At 37.4% G+C, this 25,979-nt stretch overlaps 1 protein-coding gene across 1 annotated transcript in view; it reads right to left on the minus strand.

Annotated features, from left to right (window-relative positions):
- Positions 1 to 9,106: 9,106 nt before the first annotated feature.
- The window catches only part of LOC134665208 (mucin-2), a 40,117-nt gene continuing 23,244 nt past the window's right edge, over positions 9,107 to 25,979 (minus strand). Inside the window, exons 3-8 of the mRNA XM_063522080.1 lie at positions 21,031 to 21,072; positions 20,690 to 20,896; positions 20,100 to 20,372; positions 14,744 to 19,524; positions 11,073 to 14,671; positions 9,107 to 10,633 (exon numbers count right to left, since the gene is read on the minus strand). Of these exons, the coding sequence (XP_063378150.1) occupies positions 10,528 to 10,633; positions 11,073 to 14,671; positions 14,744 to 19,524; positions 20,100 to 20,372; positions 20,690 to 20,896; positions 21,031 to 21,072 (9,008 nt within the window). The 3' untranslated portion in view covers positions 9,107 to 10,527. The remainder of the gene's footprint in view (positions 10,634 to 11,072; positions 14,672 to 14,743; positions 19,525 to 20,099; positions 20,373 to 20,689; positions 20,897 to 21,030; positions 21,073 to 25,979) is intronic.

Below are 25,979 nucleotides of genomic sequence, written 5' to 3' on the forward strand. Positions count from 1 at the left end.
CGTGTTAAAAAATACGAAGCAAAGTATACGGCGCGATTACGAGGGTTGCACTGAAAATGTCGGGAATAGAGAAAACTGTCGCATCTAGACAGTCAATCTTTATTTTAATGCATACTTAAACTCAAACTGACCACGCATATAAATTTTCTTTTGAAAGTAATCATTCTGTAATGCACACGGCTCATAATCCCAAAGTCCTTTTTGTATGGCGATTTTGGGGCCTTAGTGGTTTTGTATGAAATTCGTAAAGTAGCCAACGGAATTGAAGTTTTTTTTACATATATCTATATATAAAAGATTTTTTTACTGTTGTCATATGAATATTTAGGAATGTCGAAATCTGCCGATATGCAACTTTTTTGGCAGTCTTTTTAACTAACAACACAAATGCGATTTTAAATTTTGACGTCGCTTTGGAATGACATGCTTCTTTAAGATCACCCATGGGATAAAATGAAAGCGACTTTCATATATAATTTTAACTGCAAACGAGCGTACGATGAACTCTAGTTCATAAAAAAATAACAGAAGCCCATTGTAACTTTTATTTGTTCGCTGAGGGCATATTGAAAACCGTTTAAAAATGTGATCCGAAAAATCACTTGGCCAAAAATTCAAATAATGTTCGACATACAATTTTCAAATTGTCAGTAATTTTTAAATATAAATGACAACCAAATGGAATATACCTTAAAAGTTTTATAAAGAGTTACATTTTTATAAATTATATGCCTCATTCTATTATGTTATTTCTAAGTGTCCCATTCCCGAATATTTCAGTGCGACCCTCGTATACAGGCTACTTTTGGCTACATATTTATTACCTACCTATGACGAAAATAGTACACACATGAGAAGAAATCTTAAAATATTAAAATAGGTAATGTATTATAATGGTCCGCTTCAGTCCGCATCATGACAGCGGCCGTCTCCTACTGCTAAGTAACATTATCTAATAGTGTGCGGAAAGAGAAGAGTCGTGAAATTTAGAGCCCATACATTATACCTACGAGTCTTCTCTTTCCGCACAGACCCTACGTATGACCTTAATAGCGATCTTAATTTTATAGTACCTATATGATCTCGAGTATATTTCAGTGCCAAGCGCCCCATTTCCAATACAAAATGAACCCACGCAGCGGGTTTTTGGCAATAAATGTGTTTAAATCTTATTTAAATTTTCAGATTCTGAACCACCAGCAAAAGTTTTTGAAGAAAGTTTTATATTTCCTGTTACCTACCAAGTTTATATGAAAAGCGATTACCTAGGTACCAAACACAATAATTTGAACAACGGAAAATAAAATAATACTTACTTAGTACTTAAAGAAAAATAAATAAACTCACAGAACATTTGTATGTTTTATTTTATTTAAGATAATAATGCTTAATAAAATACGTAGCAATTCTTGTGTAAATATTATAATAGGTCTTGCGGTATGTTCTTACTATATGTTATGTGCACCCAGCAACAAAAACAGCAACATGTCTATGTACCGCTCCTTGTATTGAGCCTTAATTCTTAATACATATGTAACTTCTACATGCATACGCATGCATACATGATGCAATCCGGGTTTTCATGGAAATGTTGTTTTCAATCAGCTTCTTGCCTAAAACCAAAAACTGCTCGTAAGCAATGTGATTTTCGCAAATGTAGCAGTAGAAATAGGAAAATATGATGTCAAGTATAACTCATTACCTTTGTACTAAATCAGCCTTTTATCGAACTATTAATTGATTTATCCCTTAAAGTTTTGCTTGAAGTTCACATACTGTTATAAATTTATACATATTACGTCGCATTAATATTCGTGAAAAATCTGCGTACCTATTTGTTGTGTTTACAAGTTGACAGAAATGTCACGTTGGAAACGCACGTATTTTTCCATAACATCTGTCACGTTTACTCGCGTAAAGTATTTACGCAGAATAATTCTGGCTCAGTTTTCATTATATAATTAGAAAGAGAGCGCTTTAGGTGTGAAGTTAGGCAAGTATGGAAAACTCGCGTAAAAACTGTAAAAACGTTTGTAACTCATGGTACGAATTGAAATTTTTAGTTCTTTACGTGACCGGTAGAGGCACTGTACAATTACTCCATACATTTTCCTTAACTTTCTCACTATCGACTGTCATTCACGGAACTCATAGTAGAGCTACTGGTTCAAAGTCGTTTAAGTTATCGTTATCGCTTTGAAAAGTATAGAGGAATTTCTCTAAATATAGATTACCGCCCTAAATATAGATTTCGCTAAATATAAATTAAGTCCCTTTTATTATTTCGCTAAAAACATAGTTTTTTCTTCGCAAGTGTGATAAAAAACATTGTGTGTATGGGGGTAAGAATATTATAAGTTGGAGTCGTGGCTTCTTCGACTTTGCTTGCAAAATGTCACTTACCCCCCACGTTGCACAATGTACTATTTATTATTTTTTAAACTCGTGTCTTTTGACAAAGTTTTAAGTCTGTTAAAAAAAAATTAAAAGAACTTGTACCACATACAAACTTTCATCCCTATTTTAACATTTTCAACCTTCTTACGAGTCACATTATTCAAAATCGCTTCTTTATTCTTGTACACGTTACATATTTTCTAGTTTATAGTTGCATTCAACTTAAGGTGCAGTAGGTTCAGAAAACGGATTTAAATAGTCGTAGCGCTATTCTCAACTCCTCTGTCCGTCTGTCTGTCCCCAGGCTGTATCTCATGAGGCGTGATAGCTAGACAGTTGAAAATTTTATAGATTTTAGAAATTTTAATAGAAAAACAGAAAAAAAAAAATTTATCGGAGGCATCCTAGAAACCCTTCGTAGGCCGGGTTTTTATATCACAATACGATTGCCTAAATTTTAATTAGCAATCTGGAGACCTTTCTTATAGGGGCTTCCGCGATTTAAATACTGAGTTTTTGACTTTCGCTCGTAGTTAGTTTAAAAAACACTAGAAAAACTCGCTTGATGCCTGATCGTGTACAAAGTCCATTACGTGACCTTTCTCACAAGTGAAAACACGATTATGATACGATATTCCATCATGGAATGCCAGTGCCTATCTTCCGGCTTCATCATCAGACCATGAAACCTAATCGTTACGAAGACGTTTCTAACAAATCCAAACACAGTTATGAATACAATGTTTCATCATGAAGTTCCAGTTCATATCTTCCGGCTCCATCATCAGATCAGTTCGACAGAACCATATTATTGTATTGCCCTCAGAACTACATACAGCTGCCAATTTTCATGACGCTACGATCCTTGGAAGATGGTTAAATTAGTTACCTTAGGTTCCATTCCATTACATAACTAGTTACATACAGGTCGACCTAATAAAAGCGTGTTAAAATTATATTACATTCTGCACATAAACTAAAAATATGAAGTTATTTCTAAAAATGAGCAATTTTATGCTTGAGAGAATTCCGCGAATACTTTATTATTATTAAAACACACAAAAAAAATTAAAGACATGATATCCAATAATATCCATCTCGCTCACGCTTACGCTCAGTGAGAGTGAGAGAAGAATACGAACCTACTGGGCCTTAAAGAACGGAAGTAGTGTATTACCAAAATGCATAATAGATGTCTTTACATTGTGAGGAAAAATTAAATATTATCCTAAGACCGTGTATCAGAACAACGCAAAATGCGGCAGGCAACACAATTTTTTAATAAACTAAGATATAGCTCGAAATAGATGTCGTTGTTCCTAAAATCCTAAGGGTTGTATTCCATCTGTCAAATATTATTGCCCAATATTTTTTTATTGTGTATTTGCGTTTCACATTTTGCTTAATGAGAGAGTGAGATGCAATGTACCTACATTGGACAAAGAAGTGGACAGGCGGAATACCACCCTAAGAAAGAAATTGCCTATCTCGTAGAGTTTTTCATTTATTCTCGCTGCTCCATTTGGATTGATCATTTTGTATCTTAGTTTCTTTTTTTTGTCATATTAAGGTATGTATATGTTTCATCTTAGGGGTCATCCATTAATTACGTCACACCAATTTCTAGGTTTTTTGACCCCTCCCCCCCCTTGTCACACTTGGTCACATTTGGCAAACCCCTCCCCCCTAGTGTGACGTCACATTTTTTTCTACGAAATGCCAAATCGAATTAAGTAAGTACCTAAGTATTATTAATATTTTATTAAAATATTTTTGACGATATAAATATTAGTAATTTTATAACTCAAAACTGCTTAGGAAAGAAAATTAAATGAATAAAAACGATTATCGTTTTAAAAACTCGTTATTTAAATGTACAGCGAATAAAATAATTTACTTAAATAAATTTTCGGTTACTGATGAAGTTAAAGTGACGTCACAAAGTTTGTGTCTCCCCCCTCCCCCATGTCACAATATGTCACATTTTCTTGACCCCCTCCCTCCCCCTAAACGTATGATGTAATTAATGGATGACCCCTTATAACAAGTCGCCTCTAACACTGTCATCTAACACTGTTTCTTTTGAACTGATTTAATTAAAAGGAAGCAGAGTCTGTGCGGAAAGCGAAGAGTCGTGGAATATATGGGGCCCCATACATTCCACGACTCTTTTCTTTCCGAACAGACTCTAGTAGTCTTCTTTGTCTTGAATTAATTCCTTCTCGATTTGTCTTAAAAATGCTTTATAGTAGAACAGGACATTGATGTGAGTTGTCAAGATATGTGGGTATCGATAAAATTTACTTTTTGCTTGGTACAGTCGCCATCAGATATATCGGAGCGGCCAAGGTGTTCACAATATCTAAACACGCACTCTAGTGCCTTGATCATAGAGGCGTGCTCAGATATTTATGACCACATTGGCCACTCCGATATATCTGATGGCGACTGTAATTGGAAAAGGTTTTGGTGCATTTCCGCTGTATTAGTGAAGTCTTTAGTTGTGTAAAATGATTATTGCGTCATTCTTACAGCGTCATGCTGACTGGAATTAATATGTTTTATCTCTAACAATAGTTAGGCCTTAATTGAACACACCAGATATAAATCTACCTATTCATCTTGATAAATAATTTAGGTACTTTGTCTGTCTGACGTATTTTAACTTTGCTATATTGCCAGAGTAAGAATATTCACGGGTTGTGGGAATAGTTCATTAAAATAGGTAATTTATTTACTTATTACTGTGTACAGTAAGGTGATAAAAAGTAGTATCAACAGTAATTATCATTGATCCAATAGCGAAAACTTAGGCTTTACAACATGAAATTATCAGTCAGTCGGCACTGTCGGTAGGTAACTGCATGGTAACCAGTAGAAGTCCACGTAGCGAAGCATATTCGGATACCTAGGTATCGTTTATATTAATTTTGATAAATGTATCCTCTTAGAATTGTATTAAGATAAAATAATACCAGCCTTGATTAAGCAAGAACAAAGCAAAATAGACCGCCTTTGTTAATTAGGCAATTATGCATATCATAAAAAATAAGATCAATATTGTACTATTACGTCACAACGTTTTCAAATTGAACGACTGTGTTATACTTATTCTTATACAATTCAACCTACAAATATACAAACTTTCAAATACGTGTATTTGCTTATACAAACAAGAAAGTTAGCGAACAATATAAAAGTAATGGGATAGAGTGAGACGGCGTGCGAGTCGTTGTGAGTGCGAGAGGGACGTAGTTATTCAAATTGAGGGTACATATTTCTACATAGGTAACAAATAGCTAGTAAAGATTTGTATGGACATTCTTGATTGAATATTTGAGATAAAATTTTCCATTATATTTATCGCATAATTATCTTTAGTTGTTACAATGCACAAATTAATGTCTAAAGAAGTGTCAGAACGTGGCGTAATAGGAGGATTCGTATGCATGATTTACCTTTTAGAAATATTTATAGCTGTTGGTTTTCCATATGTATGTAATAAAAAAAATGATATCTTCGTATCGTTTAACTAATTGAATGGCCTTTTTACGTTTAGGTATATAGGATTGGATATATTGGATTTCTTGCAAGAAGTATCGTCAGTTATATGAGGTTTCTAAGTAGGTTACTTGATTGTTATTATATAAGGTATGACTAATACGAATAAGGAATCAGAGGGTATTATTTTATTTTATATAAAATATAAAAAATATGTACTTGTATTTTTAAATTAGAACCTTAATTCATTTTTTATGCTCATTTTCTATCACTTATTTAGATCTAGAACTAAAATCTCTTAAAAAATCAATATATTTCAAAATCCCTTTTAGGTAAAATCATTCTTCTTCAACCTTCCATTCCGCTTATAAGTGGTCGGGTAGACATATATGTACTTACAGTTGTACACAAGTAGGTAAGGATATTATTTGTAACAAACCTTAGGTACCTGATACTTTAGGTACTTATACTTACAAATAAATAGGTTTTTTATTTACACTTAAATGGCGCTGACGCCAAGAAAGGCATTCCCATGTTATGATTATTGAACAAAAAGTAGAAAAGTTGAAGAGAGTTGCTTGCAGGAGCAACTTCAAGAACAGGTATTTACACTGTTTGAATATGTAGGTTGTGCAGGTCGTTTGAGATTATTTTCTGTTAATTTAATGTATGTATGTCAGGAATGGGAAAAGCAAACCATTAATTATGAAACTTTGTGTCTATAGAGCACTATGTCGACAATTGTAATGCTTAATGACTTCTTGCATTGGTAGTCTAGTGGTTTACTAACTACAAAGTTCCTCATTAGTTAAGGATAAGTACAGTACTAAATATTATAAGCAAACATACCTATAGTTATTTTGGGCTAATTTACTAAAATAAATGCCTATACAAATTAATATATAGGTATTGTTAATTTTTAGATTTCTTGTTTAATCATCTTTATTTTAGGTTCGTTATTTTATCAATCATTCAAATTTAAATACAGTGGAACCTGGATAATTGCAATCTCAAGGGACCGGCCAGTTTTTGTCAATTAACCAGGTTTTTCATTTAAGCAGGTCGTGTCAATTAACGAGGTTCAAAAAATCGTTGTGTCAATTATAGAGGTTTTCATTAATAGAGGTTGCGTTCTGACAAATTTCTTTTATGGAGGTGCAAATAACCATTGAAAGTAGATTTACAAGCTTACGTTCTGGGTTTCTGGTCTATACTTGCACTTTTACACTACATTAATTACCACTTTATTTTCTTATCATTTGGGTTTATAAATTCCCTTGAATTGTAGAAGAAAGTTTTATCAAAATGTAAAAAGCATACTTTGTTTTTTATTGATCAAAACTATTTCACCTACTACAGGCTGTGATAGATACCCAATAAATAAATAGAATTGTGGATGGAGATATAAATAAAATGATCATTGCTATTAAAATATTGTTTCTGCTGTCTACGACTACATTATTTCAATTACAGAGGTAATAAGTAAGACTCGTTTCAATAATAGAGGTAAAAACAAGAGCAAAAATAACGGATTTTTTTAGAACAGTGTCAATTATAGAGGTCTTAAGTTGTGATGTGGTCAATTACAGAGGCAAAGTTACGAAAAGCACTAAAATCTAGATTGCAATTATAGAGGCTCCAAAATTTCAATTATAGAGGCCTTTTGGTCTCAAGGGACCGGGACCGGACTTTTGGTTGCAATTATTGAGGTTTTCCATTTATGCAGGTGCCAATTAACCAGGTTTCACTGTAGTGTGCAAGCTGCGCCATCTATCGCTAGTGTCTTGAAATGTTTCATCCGCTCCGTAAGTAGGAGCCTCCTTTGTAAACTATCCTTGGTTCATTCGAACCCTGTTTTTGGGAACAGTGTGTTGATTTACCACTAGATGGGGTAGTCGGGTTATTAAAAAATAAATTACATAAAATGTTCGCGTATGGAGATTCAGTTAATAATAAAATAGTGATCATTATCATTGACCCTTTCGTCTACTACGGACGATTTTACACTAGTTATTGTCCCAAAACTTGTACACACTTTGTACTCTTTGTAGTAGAAAATGACGGCGCAATACAACTTTATCAACCGTCCACGATAAATAAATGCTATATGCGGTTATCACGTCATCAGCACTTGGTTACAAGCTTTTATTTAGCTTGCCCTGTTAGTATGTAAGATTGTTTGTTTTTTAGTTAGTTAGTGTGGGCCAAATCTTGGTTGGAAGCTAAATTTAACCCACTTCCCGATTTCCGATTGAGTTGAAACTTTGCATACATACCTACATATTTAAATCGGGAGACAATGCAATATTATGGTACCAACCTACCAGCTACGAGCTGATCTGATAGATGGCGACAGGAGGTGGCCGTAGGGCCCGTAGGAACTCTGTGATGAAACAATCAGAAACAACGCTTCGTACGTACTCGTAGTTCTGTTTGGGGTTTTTAGAATTGTCTCGATGAGTATTAATTGCCTATTGTAAGAAAAGTACAGTCAGCGAGATAAGCTTGTAACAAAAATGAATTTTTGCCAAAAACTTATTAATTAACCTCGCTATATAAAAGCTAACTGTGAAACTTTCGAATCGTTTGATTGCTATTGTTTGTTTGCAGGCGCAGCTAAGTCAGCACCTCTATGAAGAACCATTACATTCGCCTGGTGAGTGTTTACCAAGGTACAATTATTATTATGGACTGTTATAGGAAGTGGGTTAGATATGTGTTGAGTGCCATAACCCCTTTACTTACCGTGTTTAGGATGAGAATTCCGTATTTAGGGAGGTATAAACAGTTTAAATAATATTGCATAAGAACACACACAAATGTAGGTACTTGTAATAGTGTTCCTGTTAATTAATTGTATAAGTTTACCTATATTGTCGTGATTATTTTTATTCCGTATGACTAAATATCTTATTTATCTCCCATCGCAAGTTTCGCGCGGCTCGCTGCCGACTTTACTCCCCTTAAGTTTATATTAAAACGATAGAAGACGATCTCTTCTCCATACAAACGTAGTCCTCATTTTCCTACAGTGGACTATAGGTACAGTGGAAAGTGCTTCTAGTTTAGTAGATATTTGCCATTTTCAAAATTATCCAGCCATATCAAGTTACCCTTTTCGGTAGCGCAAGAAAGTAAGGAACCTTTATCATGCGTGATCCGACATGAACTTTGCCGGTCTTTTAGGTTTGGTAAGGAAACACATAAATTCACTTGAAATATTTTATTTAAACTCTCTTGCACAGTAGCACAGACAGATAGATTGTAGCTTGGTAATAACTAATTAAACAAATAAAATAGAGTTGAAATAAAATGATCTATTTTCCTGAAAACCTGAATATATTTTTTTTATAAAAGAAAATTAATATTTTCTCGTATTGACAACCTATCTCATCATGATATACAACCAAAACTACAACTTTAAATAAATAAGAAGAAATATAACTACAACTTACATACACAGAAGAAGGTTTGTACGAATTAATGCAATCGTTATTTACATCTCTACATATAAGTAATATCATTCCAAAAACGATCGCAAAGTCTGATCAACTTTCGTACCCGTCTTGATCTGTTACACATGAAAGGTCATGTATTTAAGTCTACCAGCACTTTAATATCAAAAGTTACAAAAGATCCTACAATATGCTCATTAACATCATATTGCAAAAAGTTCTTTACAAAACACTTTTAAAAATATTGGTCACTATTACTAAATAAGTGCTAGTAAAAACTGTGCACCTTCACGAATTAGAGAAAACAAGATCAGTCGTGATGTCACTTTCTGTCAGACGTGGAGGCAGGAAAAGCGCTCGCCAAGGCTGCGCCGGCGCGCGTGCCCCGCTCGCGTCGACGGACGCTTTTCGCCCTATCAACATGAAGTGGCTTCCTTTTTCTAACTTCTAAATTATAATAGTCACTGGTCTTAAAACATGGCTTAAGTACTATACACCTAACATATATAAATTATTACAAATTAAGTAAGGCATTTACATCAGGGATCCTTATGGGTTACTTCATATTTACACGATACTAGATCGCTTATTATAACATCGTGTAAAAACAAAGATTTTGACTAAACTTAACTATTTCGGTAAATTAAGTGTACATAAGTAAAAATGGTCAAGATTTCGGCGATCTAGTGACCAACGACACGAAGCTGGAAGTGTTTTGTCGTTTCAATAAGTATAATTATTATCGACATCGAATAGCTTCGCTTTGGTCAGTTTCACTTTAAAGTGTTAATAAATTTTGAAACTCATGTTATCATAAAGGCATAGTCAATTACAACTTAGCACTATCGTTTGGCACTGACTTTTGTTAATGAAAAGATAAATAATAATAATAAATTAGACTTAATAATGAAGACCCGAAAACACTAACAATTCAGATTTAGAAAAATCTAATTTAATATTTTAATCACAGTCAAGTATTATTGAGTTGTGCGTGCCATGACTTTATGAAAGTTAAAAAAAATTACCATATATGACACGAAATCTTACACTACTCCTTCCTTCGGGATAATTTGAGCATTATTCTTGTGCATAAAAGAGTAGATGGAAGTATTATCACATAGGTCCTTTACCCTAGTGACGTCGCAGGCAAATGAGTCATCTCTCGGGGGGTATTTCACCTTCGTCGCTTCGCGGACACCGCAGCGGCGATCATTTGTCTGAGCATGGGCTCTGGCGTACACACCTTGGGGTCGCACTTCATTTGACCGTCTCCTCCACATCTGAAAAATCGATACAAGTTTATTAAACAAATGTGGACCTGGTCAACCTGGTAATTAACGGTTGAAGTAGGTGCTTAAACCCGAATAAACACCCTACTATTCATTTGAGTATCTGTCTATTCAATGTCTTACTAAGAAAAACTACTTTTACTTTTATGTAAGTTTTTGGCATAAATTGAATTTTTGGTAGGTACAAGCTATTATGGCTGACTGTACTTTTCTTTCCACAGGCAACTAAATACTAATCGAGACAATTCTAAAAACTCCAGATTTACCCCCAGTTAGGCTGGTACAGCTCGATGATACTATAAATATTGCATTGTCATCCGACTAACATATGTATGCAAATTTTCAATGTAAGGCTGATTATGTTGATGATTACTCAAAAGTTTTCGATAAGTACATAATTTTATTTATTGTAGTAGAGATTAATACTTACGTGCAATGTAAACATGGTCCTGATGATGCTCGTACGACTTCTCCCACTTTGTAAGTGTGTCCCTTTATTTGACAGCCTCTTCTCTGCGCAGCGCCCTTGTAGGCGTGAGGTAGGAAGTGTGGCGGCAACGTTGTCGTCGTCGTTGTCGTTGTTGTCGTAACGTTGAGAGTAGTCGCCATGGACACTGGGCATTCATATCGAGGACAACAGAATCCTTGGATAGGTTCTTCATGACAGCCATGAATTGGCGGAGGACAACTTTGTTGAAGGCAAATAATGTCACTTCTAAAGCAGAAGCAGAAATCGCAAGGATCGTCTCTTGGTATTTGCTGTGCAGATACGTATACTTTTCCACCATATCGACAAGTACCAGGACCGAAGGAATCTTCTTCTCCGTAATCAGGCTCTTGTCCGTAACCACTAGTTCCGCTCGGTGGGAAGTGGCTTTCTTCTTCTGGTGGTAATGCTTCTTCTGTGGGTTGCACTTCGTTGGCTCCAGGTTTCGGTAATTCTTCAGTAACATCAGGTTGTGATTTTTCAGGTTCAGCTGCCGGTTTTTGTGCTTCATCATCAGGTTTGCCGAATTTATCAAGTAACGGTGAAAGTGTCGTGGATTGTTCTTCTGCTTTTATAGTTGTGGCTTTGGTGGTTGCTAAGATAAACTCTTCTTCAGGTGCATTCGTTTCTACCACAAGTGGTTTCTCTGATTCAGACTCAACGCTTGGTACTAACGGCTTCTCAGTTTCTGTTGGTTCTTCAGTTGCCGTCGGTGGGGACGTAGAAATTTCATTAGATTCTACAGTATGTGGTTTTTCAGTATCTAGAGATTCAGGCAGAGGAGATATCGTGGTGATCTCCTCAGACACAGGCAAAGGCTCCGTTGATTTTTCAGGTGTCGTGGTTTCTGTCAGTTCTGGTACGCTTTGATCCTTGTCGGATATCACGTCTTCTTGCGGTGACTTTTCTGATTCCGTACTCGGGGCAGACTCTGTTACCTTCTCTATGGATATTTCAGGTGTCGAAGGATATTCCTTTAATGGTATGTCGGAAGGACTAGTACTTGTTTCTACATCAGGGGATACAGTCTTATGCGTATGTTCCTCTAATAATACTAAGTCTGGTGTTGTTTCTGGGTATTCTTCTTTTGTCGTTTGCTCAGGTTCTTCGGATATGATTGTTGTTTTCTCTGGCGTTTCTAAAGTTTCTGGAGCTTTGGTAACATCTTCTTTAACTGGAGTACTTGTTGGTTCGGTTCGCCTTGAATCTTGCTTTTCTGTCACAGGCAATTCTTGTGGTACTGTTGCACCCAATTCAGTATCAATTAATTCAGGTACTTTAGTTTCGGATTCAATGGATCCAGAAACAGGTGATTCAGTCTGTGCGGGTTCCGCGAACGGCATTTCCGTCTTAATTTCTACTCCTTCGTGGGGTTTCTCTGTTTCAGAATCTGAATCTGCTATCTTGACCGGATATTCAGTTGCCTGTGACTCGATCTTTTTATCTGCTTCAGTTGAGGATCCAACTTCCGTAGTTAGTGGTTTTTCTGTTTCGGGTTTCGACGATTCAGTGGGAGTAACAAATTCTTGTGGTTCAGATTTAGTTTGATCATCAAATTTCGTTGTTATTTTTAACGGTGTGTCTGTGACTGACTCGTCCTTTTCTGTGATGGAAGATTTTTCTGGCTCTGGCTCAGTCTCTAATGGTTGTGGTGTCTTAGTTGTAAATTCTTGCTCTGGCGCTTCGGTTATATCCTTATCAGATTTTGTCGCTAACATTTCTGGAGCATTTGTAGCCAACTCAGGTGAAATTTCAGGTAATTCGGTCTCTGGTTTTTGTGATTCTAATATTTCTGATGGTTCTGTAGGTACATTGTGTGGCTCTGTTACGGTTTTTTCTGATGATTCTGGTGTTTCTGGCACTTCTGTTTCCAAAACAGTTGGTACTTGTGGAGCATTCGTTGCCACTGTTTGTGTTTCTGGGGCCATTGTTACTTCCTCTGGAGATGCCATGTCAGAAGTTTCAGGAGTTTTAGTATCAGATGAAATTTCTGGTGCCTCTGTTATGCCTTGGGTTTCTGGTAGCTCTGTAATCTCCTTCTTCGGTTCAGTTTCAGGAGCTTTAGTATCAGCTGAAACTTCCGGTGCATCTGTAATTCCTTGGGTTTCTGGGAGCTCTGTAGTCTCCTTCTTCGGTTCAGTTTCAGGAGCATTAGTATCAGCTGAAATTTCCGGTGCATCTGTAATTCCTTGGGTTTCTGGTAGCTCTGTAGTCTCCTTCTTCGGTTCAGTTTCAGGAACTTTAGTGTCAGCTGAAATTTCTGGCGCATCTGCAATTCCTTGGGTTTCCGGTAGTTCTGTAATCTCCTTCTTCGGTTCGGTTTCAGGAGCTTTAGTATCGACTGTAATTTCTGGCGCATCTGTAATTCCTTGGGTTTCTGGTAGCTCTGTAATCTCCTTCTTTGGTTCAGTGTCAGGAGCTTTAGTATCAGCTGAAATTTCTGGCTCATCTGTAATTCCTTGGGTTTCTGGTAGCTCTGTTATCTCCTTCTTCGGTTCAGTTTCAGGAGTTTTAGTGTCAGCTGAAATTTCTGGTGCATCTGTAATTCCTTGGGTTTCTGGTAGCTCTGTAATTTCCTTCTTCGGTTCAGTTGGTGATGTTTCGGGAATGGTTGAACTTGTTTGTTGTGACTCAGGAGCTTCAGTTGATTCCTTCTTTGGTTCAGTTTCTGGTAATTCAGGGGAGCTTGTCACTGTATCCTGAGATTCAGGTGCTTGTGTATCTTGGTGGGACTCCGTAATTGAAGTCTCTGGAACGTTGGTTACTATATCTTCTATTGCTGGAGCTTCAGTTACTTCTTTTTGAGGTTCTGTGGCGTGTATTTCTGGAACGTCACTTGAAGAATCATCATGCGTTGGAGCTTCAGTACCCTCTATTGAAGGTACAGTTCCAGATATTTCGGGAACCTTTTCTCCTATCATAGGAATCTTTGTATCCTCTATAGGTACGTTTTCTGTAATAGGTAGCTCGGGAAGACTTGTTGTTAGATCTTGTACCACAGGAGCTTCGGTTGTTTTGTCTTTGGGACCAGTTTCTAGTGTCTCAGGGATATTGGTGGCCACATCTGTTACCTCTGGCGCTTTCGTAAGTTCTCCTTGTTGTTCAGTTTCAGATAATTCTGGTACGCTGGTCACCGCATCTTGAGGCTTTGGTTCTTTTGAAGTTTCCTTATCTAATTTGTCCGGAGATTTATCTACCCCCTTCGTTGCAGTATCTTGTGATTCTGGAGTTTCTGTAGATTCTTTTTGTGACTCAGTTAATTGCTCTGGTGGAGTAGTTGTAACATCTTGTGTTTTTGTTGTTTCCGTCTGGGATTGTATTTCCGGTTCCTCAGGCATAGCTGGAGATTCTTTTTGTGATTCCGAGGTAGTTTCTGAAGAATCGGAGGGCTTGGTAACCATATCGATTGATTCTGGGGCTTCTGTAGTATCTTTGTGAGGTTGAGTTACGAACATATCTGTTTCTGTTAAGGAAGGTTGCGACTCTGTTATTGTTCCTTGTGGTTCTGTTTCCGATACCTTAGGAGCACTAGTAACGGTAGCCTGGGTAGCTGGTGTTTCTATTTCTTCCTTCTGGGCATCTTCAGCTGTTACTTCTGGAGTATCCGTCGGGACTTGTAACTCTGGGCCTTCTGTTACCTCTTTTTGTGCTCCAGTAGAGAATGATTCAGGGATGTGAGTCAGTTCCTCATCTAGCTTAGATTCTGTAGTTTCAGGTTGGGTGATTTCCGGTGCTTTTGTAATAGATTCTTGATCTGGTTTCCGTGATGGTGATTCTGGTGGTATCTGAGATGGCAATTCAGATACGCATGATTCGTCTGTACAAGGTGGTGCTTTTTCTGGAATTTGGACATCTTTACAGCCATCTGGATTATCACAATGTGTAGAATCAACCTTAGAAGCAGTGATATCAGGTTGAATTGCGCAATCATCGCCTTGACATGTTGGAACAACAGGAATGTCACAACCATTTTCATTATTACACGTTTGATCTTTACAGCCATTTGGATTATCACAAGGTGTGAATGCTTCCTTAGGACCAGTAACGCCGTCTGGTATTTCTGGAGTAGTAGTTAGAGCATCCTGTGGTATGGGTACATCAGACGTTACCGTTTCCGGTATCATTTCCTGTGGTTCCTTAGTAGCAGCCTCTTCGGTCACAGGTTGCTCAGATTCTTTTTCAACTGAAGACGGTTCCGTCGGGTGTTCATGAACTATTAATTCCGGTAGTTCAGTAACATCTTCTTGTTCCTGAGAAGGAGTAATGATTTCTCCTCCTTCAGTGGTTGATTGTAATGAGCTTTCCGGGATGGAGGTAGGCGATTTGGTTTCCGTATTGTCACTTGGTTCTTCTTGTGGGGCACTAGACTCTTGGAGATTAGCTTCTGTCACAGAAGGTTCCGAGCTTATTGGTTCAGTGACAATTGGTACTGATACTGGCGAAGAACCTGTGCTAGTTTCCGTTTCTGGAGCAGTTTTATCTGAATCATCCACAGGTTTTTCTGTTGGGAATACATCTTCCGCGACAGCTGGTGTTCCCAACTTTTCTGCAGGTAATTCTGTTGGCGTAACCGCATTATCTTCATCACTCACACTAGGCATTTTTCCAATATCGGATACTGACTCTTCCGATGGTATTTTAGCAGGTATGCTTGTTGGCTGCGGTGATTGCGCGGAGTCCGGTGATTCTGATTCCGATGTACTACGCTCAGTGGTTATTGCTGGCTCAGGTGTAACTGTGCTGTCATCGTCACCGTGATCTTTCACAATGGACATTGGAGTTTGCGTTTGAATGTCAACTGTAACAGGTGGCGGTGTTTCTGCGTTTTTGTCGTCCTCAGGTTCTTCAGCAGACGTTTCTTGAGGTAATGTTATAAACGGTTTAGGCGTTATTTCATCATCACCTGGAGTAATGTTTTCAGAAAGATCAAGGTCTTCTGGTTTAGACGTAGCTTCATCAACAACTATCTCTGGAGCTTGCGTTTCTGCTATTTCCGTAGTATCTGGTAATGACATATCACCGACAGTCTGCTTGGTATCGTCAGGTTTACTGGTGACTAGCTCAAGCTCAGGTGTTGATGTAGACGCTGACAGTTTTTTGTCTTCATCTTGTGCTGAAGTAGTTTGCGGCTCAGGAGATGCTGTTGCGAGAACCTCCGGAGCAGCTGTTTGATCTTCATAAGATTTTGGTGTTGTTGGCGTACCCTGTGATTCTTCTTCTTGGATTGGTTCTACCTCTACCTTTTCAGTTATTTGTTCAGGTGCAGATGTATAACGTTCAGTCTCGGTTATTTTTTCTTCAGTGTCTTGCACATATTCTGGTTCCTTCGTTGGCTTTTCATGGCCATCTCTGTCTAGAGTTTCAGGAGCCAGAGTTAACATCTCTGGTGATTTAGTGGTTTCCTCAGTTATCTTGGGAGAGCTACTTTGAGTTGCTCCCTCGGTTGTGTCCTTATCTTTAGCAGCATCTTCTGGAAGTTCAGACTCCGTGTCACTGATTGGTTTTGACGTTGGCTCTGGCAACTCAGTTCCAGTAAAGCTTGGCAAATCTGTAATTGTTTCTTTAGTATCCTTATCAGATAAGCTTGGTAATTCTGTCGTTGGAACTTCTGAGAATGCTGGTGTTGCTTCTGGTAATATTTCTTTTACCTCGGTGATATCTAATGGAACCATTGTTGTTTCTTTGTTGGCACTTTCAGTAATGCTTTCTTCCTGTTCACCCACTGTTGCCTGGGTTACTATTTCAGGGCTCTTAGAAACAGGAGTTTCTTTTTCTTTGTCATTATCAATATCTTCGTATTGCGGAGTTGTACCTGATTCCTCGCCCTTTTCTGGTATGGTAGCTTTGGTGGTTGCACTGGGTTCAATTTCTTTTTCGATATCAGTTGTCTTTGGTAACTCGGTAACTGGTTCCTCAGATTTTGTTCCCAGTTCTTCAGGTAATTCAGTTACTATTGGAGTAGACTCTGTACTAAACTCTGGTATATCAGTTATGTGTGGTACATGATCTTGTTGTTGTGTGCATTTATCGCCAATGCAATCACTAGGATGTTTATTAATTTCTGGTACTTGTTTTGTTTTACATTCTTCTTCGTTGCATTCTTCAGCAGTTGGAGTCTGATTACTTTGACCACAATCACTGCCTTCCTTACAATCTTGAGATTCTGGTGGTATCTGAGATGGCAATTCAGATACGCATGATTCGCCTGTACACGGTGGTACTTTTTCTGGTATTTGGACATCTTTACAGCCATCTGGATTATCACAATGTGTAGAATCAACCTTAGAAGCAGTGATATCAGGTTGAATTGCGCAATCATCGCCTTGACATGTTGGAACAACAGGAATGTCACAACCATTTTCATTATTACACGTTTGATCTTTACAGCCATTTGGATTATCACAAGGTGTGAATGCTTCCTTAGGACCAGTAACGTCAGGTTGAGTTGCGCAGTCATCACCTTGGCACGTTTGAATGACAGGAATTTCACAACCATTTTCATCATTACACGTTTGATCTTTTGGAATTTCTGTTTCACATTTACCTGAGGCACAATGATCTTGTGATGATGAACATCTATCGCCGTTACATTCTTCGGTAGGTATAGCTGGATGAGCTTCTTCTGGCTTAACGGCAAATTCGCCGCACCCTTGAGATCCACATTCGTCAGGCTTTTTATTTGAATCATCGGTACAACCCTCAGAGGTGCACGGTACAGATGATGTAGTTTCTTTCTTATCTTCATCGGTTTTGCATTGGTCCCCATCACATTCGATTGTAGGTGTAGGAATAGGACTTTCTGTACCTGCCATCTGACTATGTGATTGAGGTGGAACTGTTTCTCTTGGATGGTCACATACATAAGTAGGACAGCAAGATTCAGGAGAATCATACATCGGTTGACAGTTATCCATATAGTCTGGCGGTGGGCTACAAATGATTGGTTCACATTTGACAATGCTACTGATGCACCTACAACTGGTGTGACAATGACTGCTACTGGGTACAATACTGTCGTGACTATAAGTGACACCATCAAGTAAGCAATCGCCTTCACCGGGTATTCTACCTGGTGGCAATGTGGGGAATGATTCTTCATCAATTTCGTTTTCAATAGGATTTGCTGATGTAGTATAAGAAAGGTCAACTTTGCTGACAGTAGTAAACTCGGTAGCAATTTCAGGTTGTACAGTCGTAGCAGTTTGGGTAACTGTCTTAATAGCATCTGATTCTGTAGTTGATTCTTTAACTTCTATTTCTTTTTCGATTAACTGTGAAGTTGTAGTTTTAACTTCTTGTTCTATGGATGAAGCAGTAGTGCTTTCCGTTGCAGCAACATCCGGAGCTATGAAGTCACTTGCAGTGGTAGATTCTTCCAAATGTTTCAGTGTTGTTGCTTCCTTGGGCACGTCTTCTTCTTCTTTCCTTCTGGTGGGTATCGTAGTTTCAGCCACTTGGTCTTCTGAAGTAACTATGCTACCTGGGGATGTATGTAACTTATGAGCAGCGATAGTTGTTTCCGCAATGACGGCAGGTTCGGTAGCTGTTATTTCTTCATGAGGAGTAGTTTTGTCTTTTAGAGAAGACTCATCTTCAGGTAATGTAGTTGTTTTCGTGCCATAGGAGGACTCTTTTTCTGTTTCAAGTTTAGTAGTTGTTGTTTCAGGTGAAGTTTTATCTGAACTATCTTCTTCGAAATCTCCACTCGGCACGGTATTTTCTCCCTTATCAGCCTCAGTTGTTGTCTTTTCAGTAATTTTAGGTTCCGTTTCGGGTATTTCAGTAGTGCCTGGACTATAATGGTCTGGAATTTCATCTTGATCAGTTACAATTAACGGATGAGAGGTTTCACTTTCCGGAAGAAGCATTTCATTGGCATCGGTTGGTTTGAAAGGTTGTTCTTCCCCACTACCTTCAGTGTCAGGCTCCAATGGTGGAGCTTCGGTCGATGGCTCATCTGTTTCACTTCTATATCCACTGCCTTCTACACTTACTCTTCTTGGTGGAGATAATGTAGTTATATCCTCGAAGGGGGTTACAGTTGCTATATCAGGTTTCGTTTCAGTAGTCATTTCATCGCCTTCACAGATGTAGGTATCGGGGCAGCATTGGCCTTCACGTGGAGGCATGGAAGTGCAGTTTTTGCCTTCATTTTCCATAGGAGTGCCACATTCTTGCACTACACATACAATGTCACCTTTCATGCAATAACAATGTTCGCAAGCCTTTTCTGTTTTTATTGATGCACCATCAGCAAATATTTTGTCATCGTGCACACAATCTTGTGTCATTTGTGTTACTGGTGCAAGAGTTGTGGTGGTCAGAAGGAATCCTGGCGTAGGTCGCACTGTGGTGGTCATATCGTCCAAGAGTGGTATTTCATCCTCGGGGTGATCTGAAAATGTACAATTGTTATAATTAGCTAAGTGTTCAAAATAGGCAGAAGGGCATTTATATTGAAATTAAAGGACAGATGAGAGGAAATAAAGAAATGAATTGGTTTATCCTTGTACGGAAATATAGACATAAATAATTATGGTATCTTATGTGAATATAATATTGATCATAATGTCAGAAGCCCACTAATTAGTAGATAGAGGCATTTCTCCAGCAATATGTGATGCTTATTGTACTATAGGCATAGTATTAGGTAAAGTCAAGGTCAAAAATATCATTATTTAGATTCTGTCCCATTCAGCACTATGTGAACATGAACAGCACTGTTAAGGCGTTTGGGCTTTTACGTATTTTTTATCAGGCAACGTATAAGTGTCGCTTAGGGATTTTAGGGAGAATGAAATTGAAATAATAACACTGAGCAACTCATGTTATTTCTTACACGATTTTGTTCAGTAAGAAAAAAGAAAACAGTAACTTTAAATCTCGCTGTCAATATCGACTTTACACTGGTACGAGTAGATCTGACAAGGTTATTAGGTGCAACGTTTTTGATAAACGTAAATAACTTACCACACGAGTAGCGAACAGGGCAACACACGTCTTTACGATAAATCGGAGTACAGCCGTCCACGTGAAGAGTACATTCTTGCATAACACAAGTCGTCATATTTCGTATGCAGTAGCAATGTTCGCACGGTTTGTTCGGAGAAGGCGGCACCTTGGAGCCCTCGGGGAAGTATTTCCCGTTAATGCTGCAGCCGTATCTGTCCAACTTGCCGAGTCCAGTCTCGCCATATTCAGACGGAGATGACGTCGAAGTCGAGGTGAGTAGGTCAACTGGAACTGAAAATAGGGATCGTGAATAGATTGGTCGATTTCTATCTTATTCTGAATAGATATGTCTGGGTCATACACTAACTTAGGTTTCAAGTAGTATTTTTAATTAGCTAAAGCCACGCTGTTGTGCTCTTGAGAGACATAGACATGTTTTTTTTTAATGTAACTTTCAATCAGGCCGATATGTATATCATATCGCTACCCATATACTTATTATGCAGATTTACCTAACTTTAGGTAGCATGAGGGGATTAATTATAATGTTTAATACATAATAATATTGCGTCCATTCATCAAACTACGAAATAATATGTAAAAGTTACCATCAGGGCAAGTGACGATGGGGCAGCACTGGTCAGCGCGCTTTTCAACCGAGCAGTCTTGACCAATAGGTTTGGTGAAGGGGCAGACCCTCAGATAACACATCAGCATTCGATTGTGGCATGTGCAGTTGAGGCAGGGCTCGTTTGTCATGATACGATCACCTTCCCCGTAGTGCTGAAAGTTGTAGTAACATCCTTCCGAAGGTCCTGAAATTAGATTTTTGAACATAAGATACTTATAATTTACTGAGAGTTTAACACTACATATGTTTAAAGGAGGGGCATACATTAAGTACTTAGATAGTGTTAATTATGCCAAAATCAGGTATTTTAAAACTTACCTTCATATAAATCTAATGCAGTTTGGTTGCTGGCTGTAGGTGCTGAAAAGATAAAACAACAGTGTGTTAGTTTTAGTAGTATAAGATATTTTATTGTAACTATTATAAGATATTTTACAGTTCATATGGTGCTACTTTACCGCACTAGTGCGATAAATAGCACATTTCCGGTAAATTATTTGTTAAATAGTTCTTTTCCCGTTATAAAATATTACATATTAAATTAAAATTAAGTAGGTATTTAGGATTTATAACACCACGTATGTGAAATTTGCCTGATGTTTTAGATACCTACGTACGACAAAGGCCACTTTAATAGTTATTTACGATACAAGTGCGGAAAGTAGGAAATTCGCAACGAGTGGCGATAAATTAAAACACGTCAGACGGGAGTGTTTTAACGTTTTACAGTAGTACGTACCGCCCTTTAAACTTTCGACATAGGAAAGTGCTCATTCCCGCACTAGGGCGGGAAAGTAGCACCATATGTAAGTACTGTAAAAGTAATGAAAGCGAAATGATTCTGGGAAACCGAAAAGTAATTACTAAAAACACGTGTGTTCATGGTATGATAATCGAGAACTTGCATTAATTTTTCTAGTCTTGTTAGAACAGCTATTTTACTTTGTTTTGGTCTCATAGCATTACATTAGTTTCTCTTATCAGTGCACGAGTTAAGTTAGTTACGAAGTGTATCAAATGACGGTGCCGAGTAACTACTTAGTACCTACACAGATTAATGATGTATTTACGGTGATGGATTTTCATGCGTTCGACAATGGAGTTTTAAAATTACATACAACTAAACAAAAGAGTAAAGTATACAATTATACATAACTGGTAAAGAAGTCTAAAAAGTTTAGTTGATTGAGGTACTTGCAGAACCTTATATACAGTTGGTTCATATATTATACAGGGCTGTAGAATATTCGGAAGGCAAAATCTGTTTTACTTCATGTAATGACTGGAGCGGCCAAACTCGACAAAGCTGTAATTGAAGTAACGGAGCCTCGTTTGAACGCGAGCCGACATTTAGGCCACTTGCATACACTCAAAAACTACGAATACCTATTATGTAAGTAATCAATTAAGTAAATGCGCTTAAACTACTAAACTTGGGAAAATTCCTCATTTTTAAAGCCGAAAAAAGCTGTTTTGGGACAGCTGAACGACTTCTTCGCGGGAGTTACGGTCAGACGCTAATAGTGAATACATATGCAACTATCATTAACGCCTTCTTAATATTTAAGTATTCTAATACCGTTAGTGTTGTTTCAATAAGTCCTTTTAGTAACGTGTGACTTGTGAGTGTGTGCTCGTATCGGAATGCGCGTGGAAAATTGCTCGATGGCAATTTAATTGATCACGTAAGTTATGCGAGGCGGTGGCTTATCAGCTGTGGCCGACGAACCGTTAGGGCTCTCTTGTCTGGCTCTATAAGGCGGGTGCACGCTGCCTCTGCGCAGATCGTCCAGCTAACGGTCGCCAGGAATGTCGTCAGTATCCAGTTTTTGCGGGCCATGATTTCGACCCTAACACACTTCTACGCGTGGTCATAAAACTGAAATAATTAGTACTGGCAAGCGGAAATTAGTATCCTGTTTACTCAAACTTATAGGATGATGACCTTTCCTGTCACCTTAATTATTGGGGTGATCTTATCTCAATAATCAGTAATAAAAGATAACATGAATATGTGGTCTTATAAAGTATGCACATATCGATTAAGAAAAACTATTTTGTACAGCAAAAAAAATTTTTTTTTGTAGATGGCAAACAAAATAGCTAATATGTTAAATATGACAAATTTGAATGAATGAATACCTGCTCAAAATTTATCTAGTTATAAAAAATAATATTTATCTTTATCTTTGTAAATCTTCGCATTCCAAAGCTACCACGTGAACTAACAACTAATGTCATTAGATATTTATAAATTCAAATATTATGCCAAGGAGTGCTAATAAGAAAGTCTCTATCAAAAATTCCAAAGTTCTCGTGACGTAGCCCCTCGTTCAACGAGCCCCATACTAATGAATCGCTTTTGCGTCCGCATGTACCACTGTGACGTTTATAAAAGGCCCTGCACGAACAAAAAACCACTTAATGCAAAATCGTGCGCTTAGGAACATGGCCCAAGTCAATCGAAATCAGGAGCCGGCTTGAATTTGAAATTTGCACTACATTAATATGGATTGTTGTTTCAATGAATGAATGTCGCCGTGGTCGCCATGCGCGATGAAGTTCACACGGTACACCTAAACATTGTAGGCCGCATTTAAATATACTTCCTATGTAACATAAATTGAATGCGAATTCTTTGAAATGACCGTGCTGCGGATACTAAATCTGCGACTGCAGACCGAAATAGCATCATTTAATAACATGCATCGCGAAACACACGCACAGCCTGAGGTACAGTTAGGCGCAGGGCGCGACCGTTCACCTAGACTACCCAGAGACGGCGCCGAAGGGTCCTTCTGGCTCAGGGTGGTATTCCACCTGTCCAATTTCTTATTTCAATATGCATTTGCGTCTCACATTTTGCTTAGTGAGAGAGTGAGACGCACTGGCACTGCACATTGGACCAAGAAATTGGACAGGTATAATATCTACCTCAGTGACACTTTCGAATAAATACCTACCATTGAAATTTTAAAAATAGCTTTCTTGTGGTTTTCGCCTTGATAGGCTTTAAAAAGCTATAGCTACTAGCCTGTCCATTTAATTTTGAATGTTTAGGAAGTAGAGTCGTTGGTTGTATTAACAAACAACGACTCCCTCGTATTAATTGAATCGTATTAATTGAATTAATCTCTATAAACAAGTGTACGGAATCCTAAAAAATGCAGGTTTTTCAACATTTAATCATAATATTTATGATAAAGCGAACCGTTACGAAAATAAACATAAAGAAATCACCATAAAACAAACGGTGCATCTGGGATTATAATTATATATAATATGTATATCAATAAAAGTCAATGCCCCAGAAACCTGTTTGATAATATAATAAAATTAAAGCTACAACTCTAGCGGTAACAAGTTTATGTGGATCTGCGAAAATTGAGAAATTACACGTTCGAGCGGAAGCCGAGCGCAGCGCCGTTAGCTCCTGGCTCCTGGCGGGCGGACAGCGGAAATTAATGACAGTGACAGCCGCATCTACAACTTCATTAGATCATTACCGTAACTTCACATTTGTTACATCAACTCATTCACTACGCTGAGAAAAGCTCCAATTATACTAATCTATTAACATATCGGAATGATCAATCGTACGTGTCAATTCGTGTCACACTGTCTAAAAAGCCTACGCTATAACGCCTTCTTTTATATTTGTTCTTCATAACCCATTTCGCACATTTTTCGGTCAATAGGTCAACTAATGTGAAACGGTGATGTTTTTGTTTGCTGTACGAATACTTAACATATTTATAAAAGAACATAATAAACGATTTATATTCAATTAATCTAAAGTCAAACATAGGTACACGTAGCTGCAGTCTGTTTCATAGAAATATAAACTATTTATAATGATTTTAACTGGAAATACCACCGAACCATAATTCATTGTTACGACAATAATATTAGCATATTATACTTATGACACTTGTTAAGCGGTATATACCGTCTAGCATATCGTCATCGATACATTATTCATGGTCGTATCTTATTCCAATAAATAATTATTTTAAAAACGTTTTGCATACATATTGTTAATGTTTGTCGTGTGTTTTTAATCATTGCGTGTATCACCATAAGAAGGTAATCTATTTAAAGGTAAAATTAATTTAGACTGACTGGATACATTTTATGTACCTAGGATTAAAAGTTAAATCCTATTGGGATAAGCACGCGATGAATTGTATTTATTATGATGCAGTCTCTATTAGTCTGGTTTTGATATTGTAATATTCATCATCATCATCATCATTTCAGCCTATATACGTCCCACTGCTGAGCACAGGCCTCCTATCATGCGCGAGAGGACTTGGGCTATAGTCCCCACGCTAGCCCAATGCGGATTGGTGTCTTCACATACACCTTTGAATTTCTTCGCAGATGTATGCAGGTTTCCTCACGATGTTTTCCTTCACCGAAAAGCTAGTGGTAAATATCAAATGATATTTCGCACATAAGTTCCGAAAAACTCATTGGTACGAGCCAGGATTTGAACCCGCGACCTCCGGATTGAAAGTCAGACGTCATATCCACTCGGCTACCACTGCTTGATTGTAATATTAAATTAAATTAATTATAAGTCTTTTTAATTTTGATTCAATATTTTAATTTCCTCTATTAGACACTTGTGTCGGTGATAACGCGTTTTTCATTCGATAACAACGAATTTTATCGCATAGCAAATAAATTTTGGCCAATGTAATTTATGTAATATAAACGATATAAACAATTAAATCTCTTAAAGTTTACTAGCTTTTCAATTTAAGCAATTGGATTTGGTTATACTTTTTTAATGTAGGTATCATTTTATTTTGCATAACGACATCATGTTTGACGTTATTACAACGCGGCGTGTATTTAATAATTCGGTATTAATTACACGGGTGTAGACACTGTAGACAGTAGATATTACGGCAATGTAATTTTCATTCATAGCTCCCACAGGCAATACAGTTTATGTGTGTTAGGTTTACCGTTTTATTTAATGGATGTTTGATAGTACTCGTATGATTTAGATTAAATATTTGTAACATGCATGTAAAAGTGTATATTATATTAAATATTATACAATAAATAGATTTTTTTTTATAGATTTTCTTCAGGATTTTTTTTCAAAATGGCGGAGGCATACATTTATTTATTCAGTTTTAAGTAAGGTATGCTCGCGATGCCTACCTACAACATAGCCACTAGTAGGTACACAACATCATAATTTACGTACATGGCCAAGCTCGGCACGGTGTAGTGCAAGTCTTATATTTTGA

The sequence above is a fragment of the Cydia fagiglandana genome, chromosome 6 (genome assembly GCF_963556715.1).
Source record: "Cydia fagiglandana chromosome 6, ilCydFagi1.1, whole genome shotgun sequence".
In the NCBI taxonomy this organism is placed as follows: Eukaryota; Metazoa; Arthropoda; class Insecta; order Lepidoptera; family Tortricidae; genus Cydia; species Cydia fagiglandana.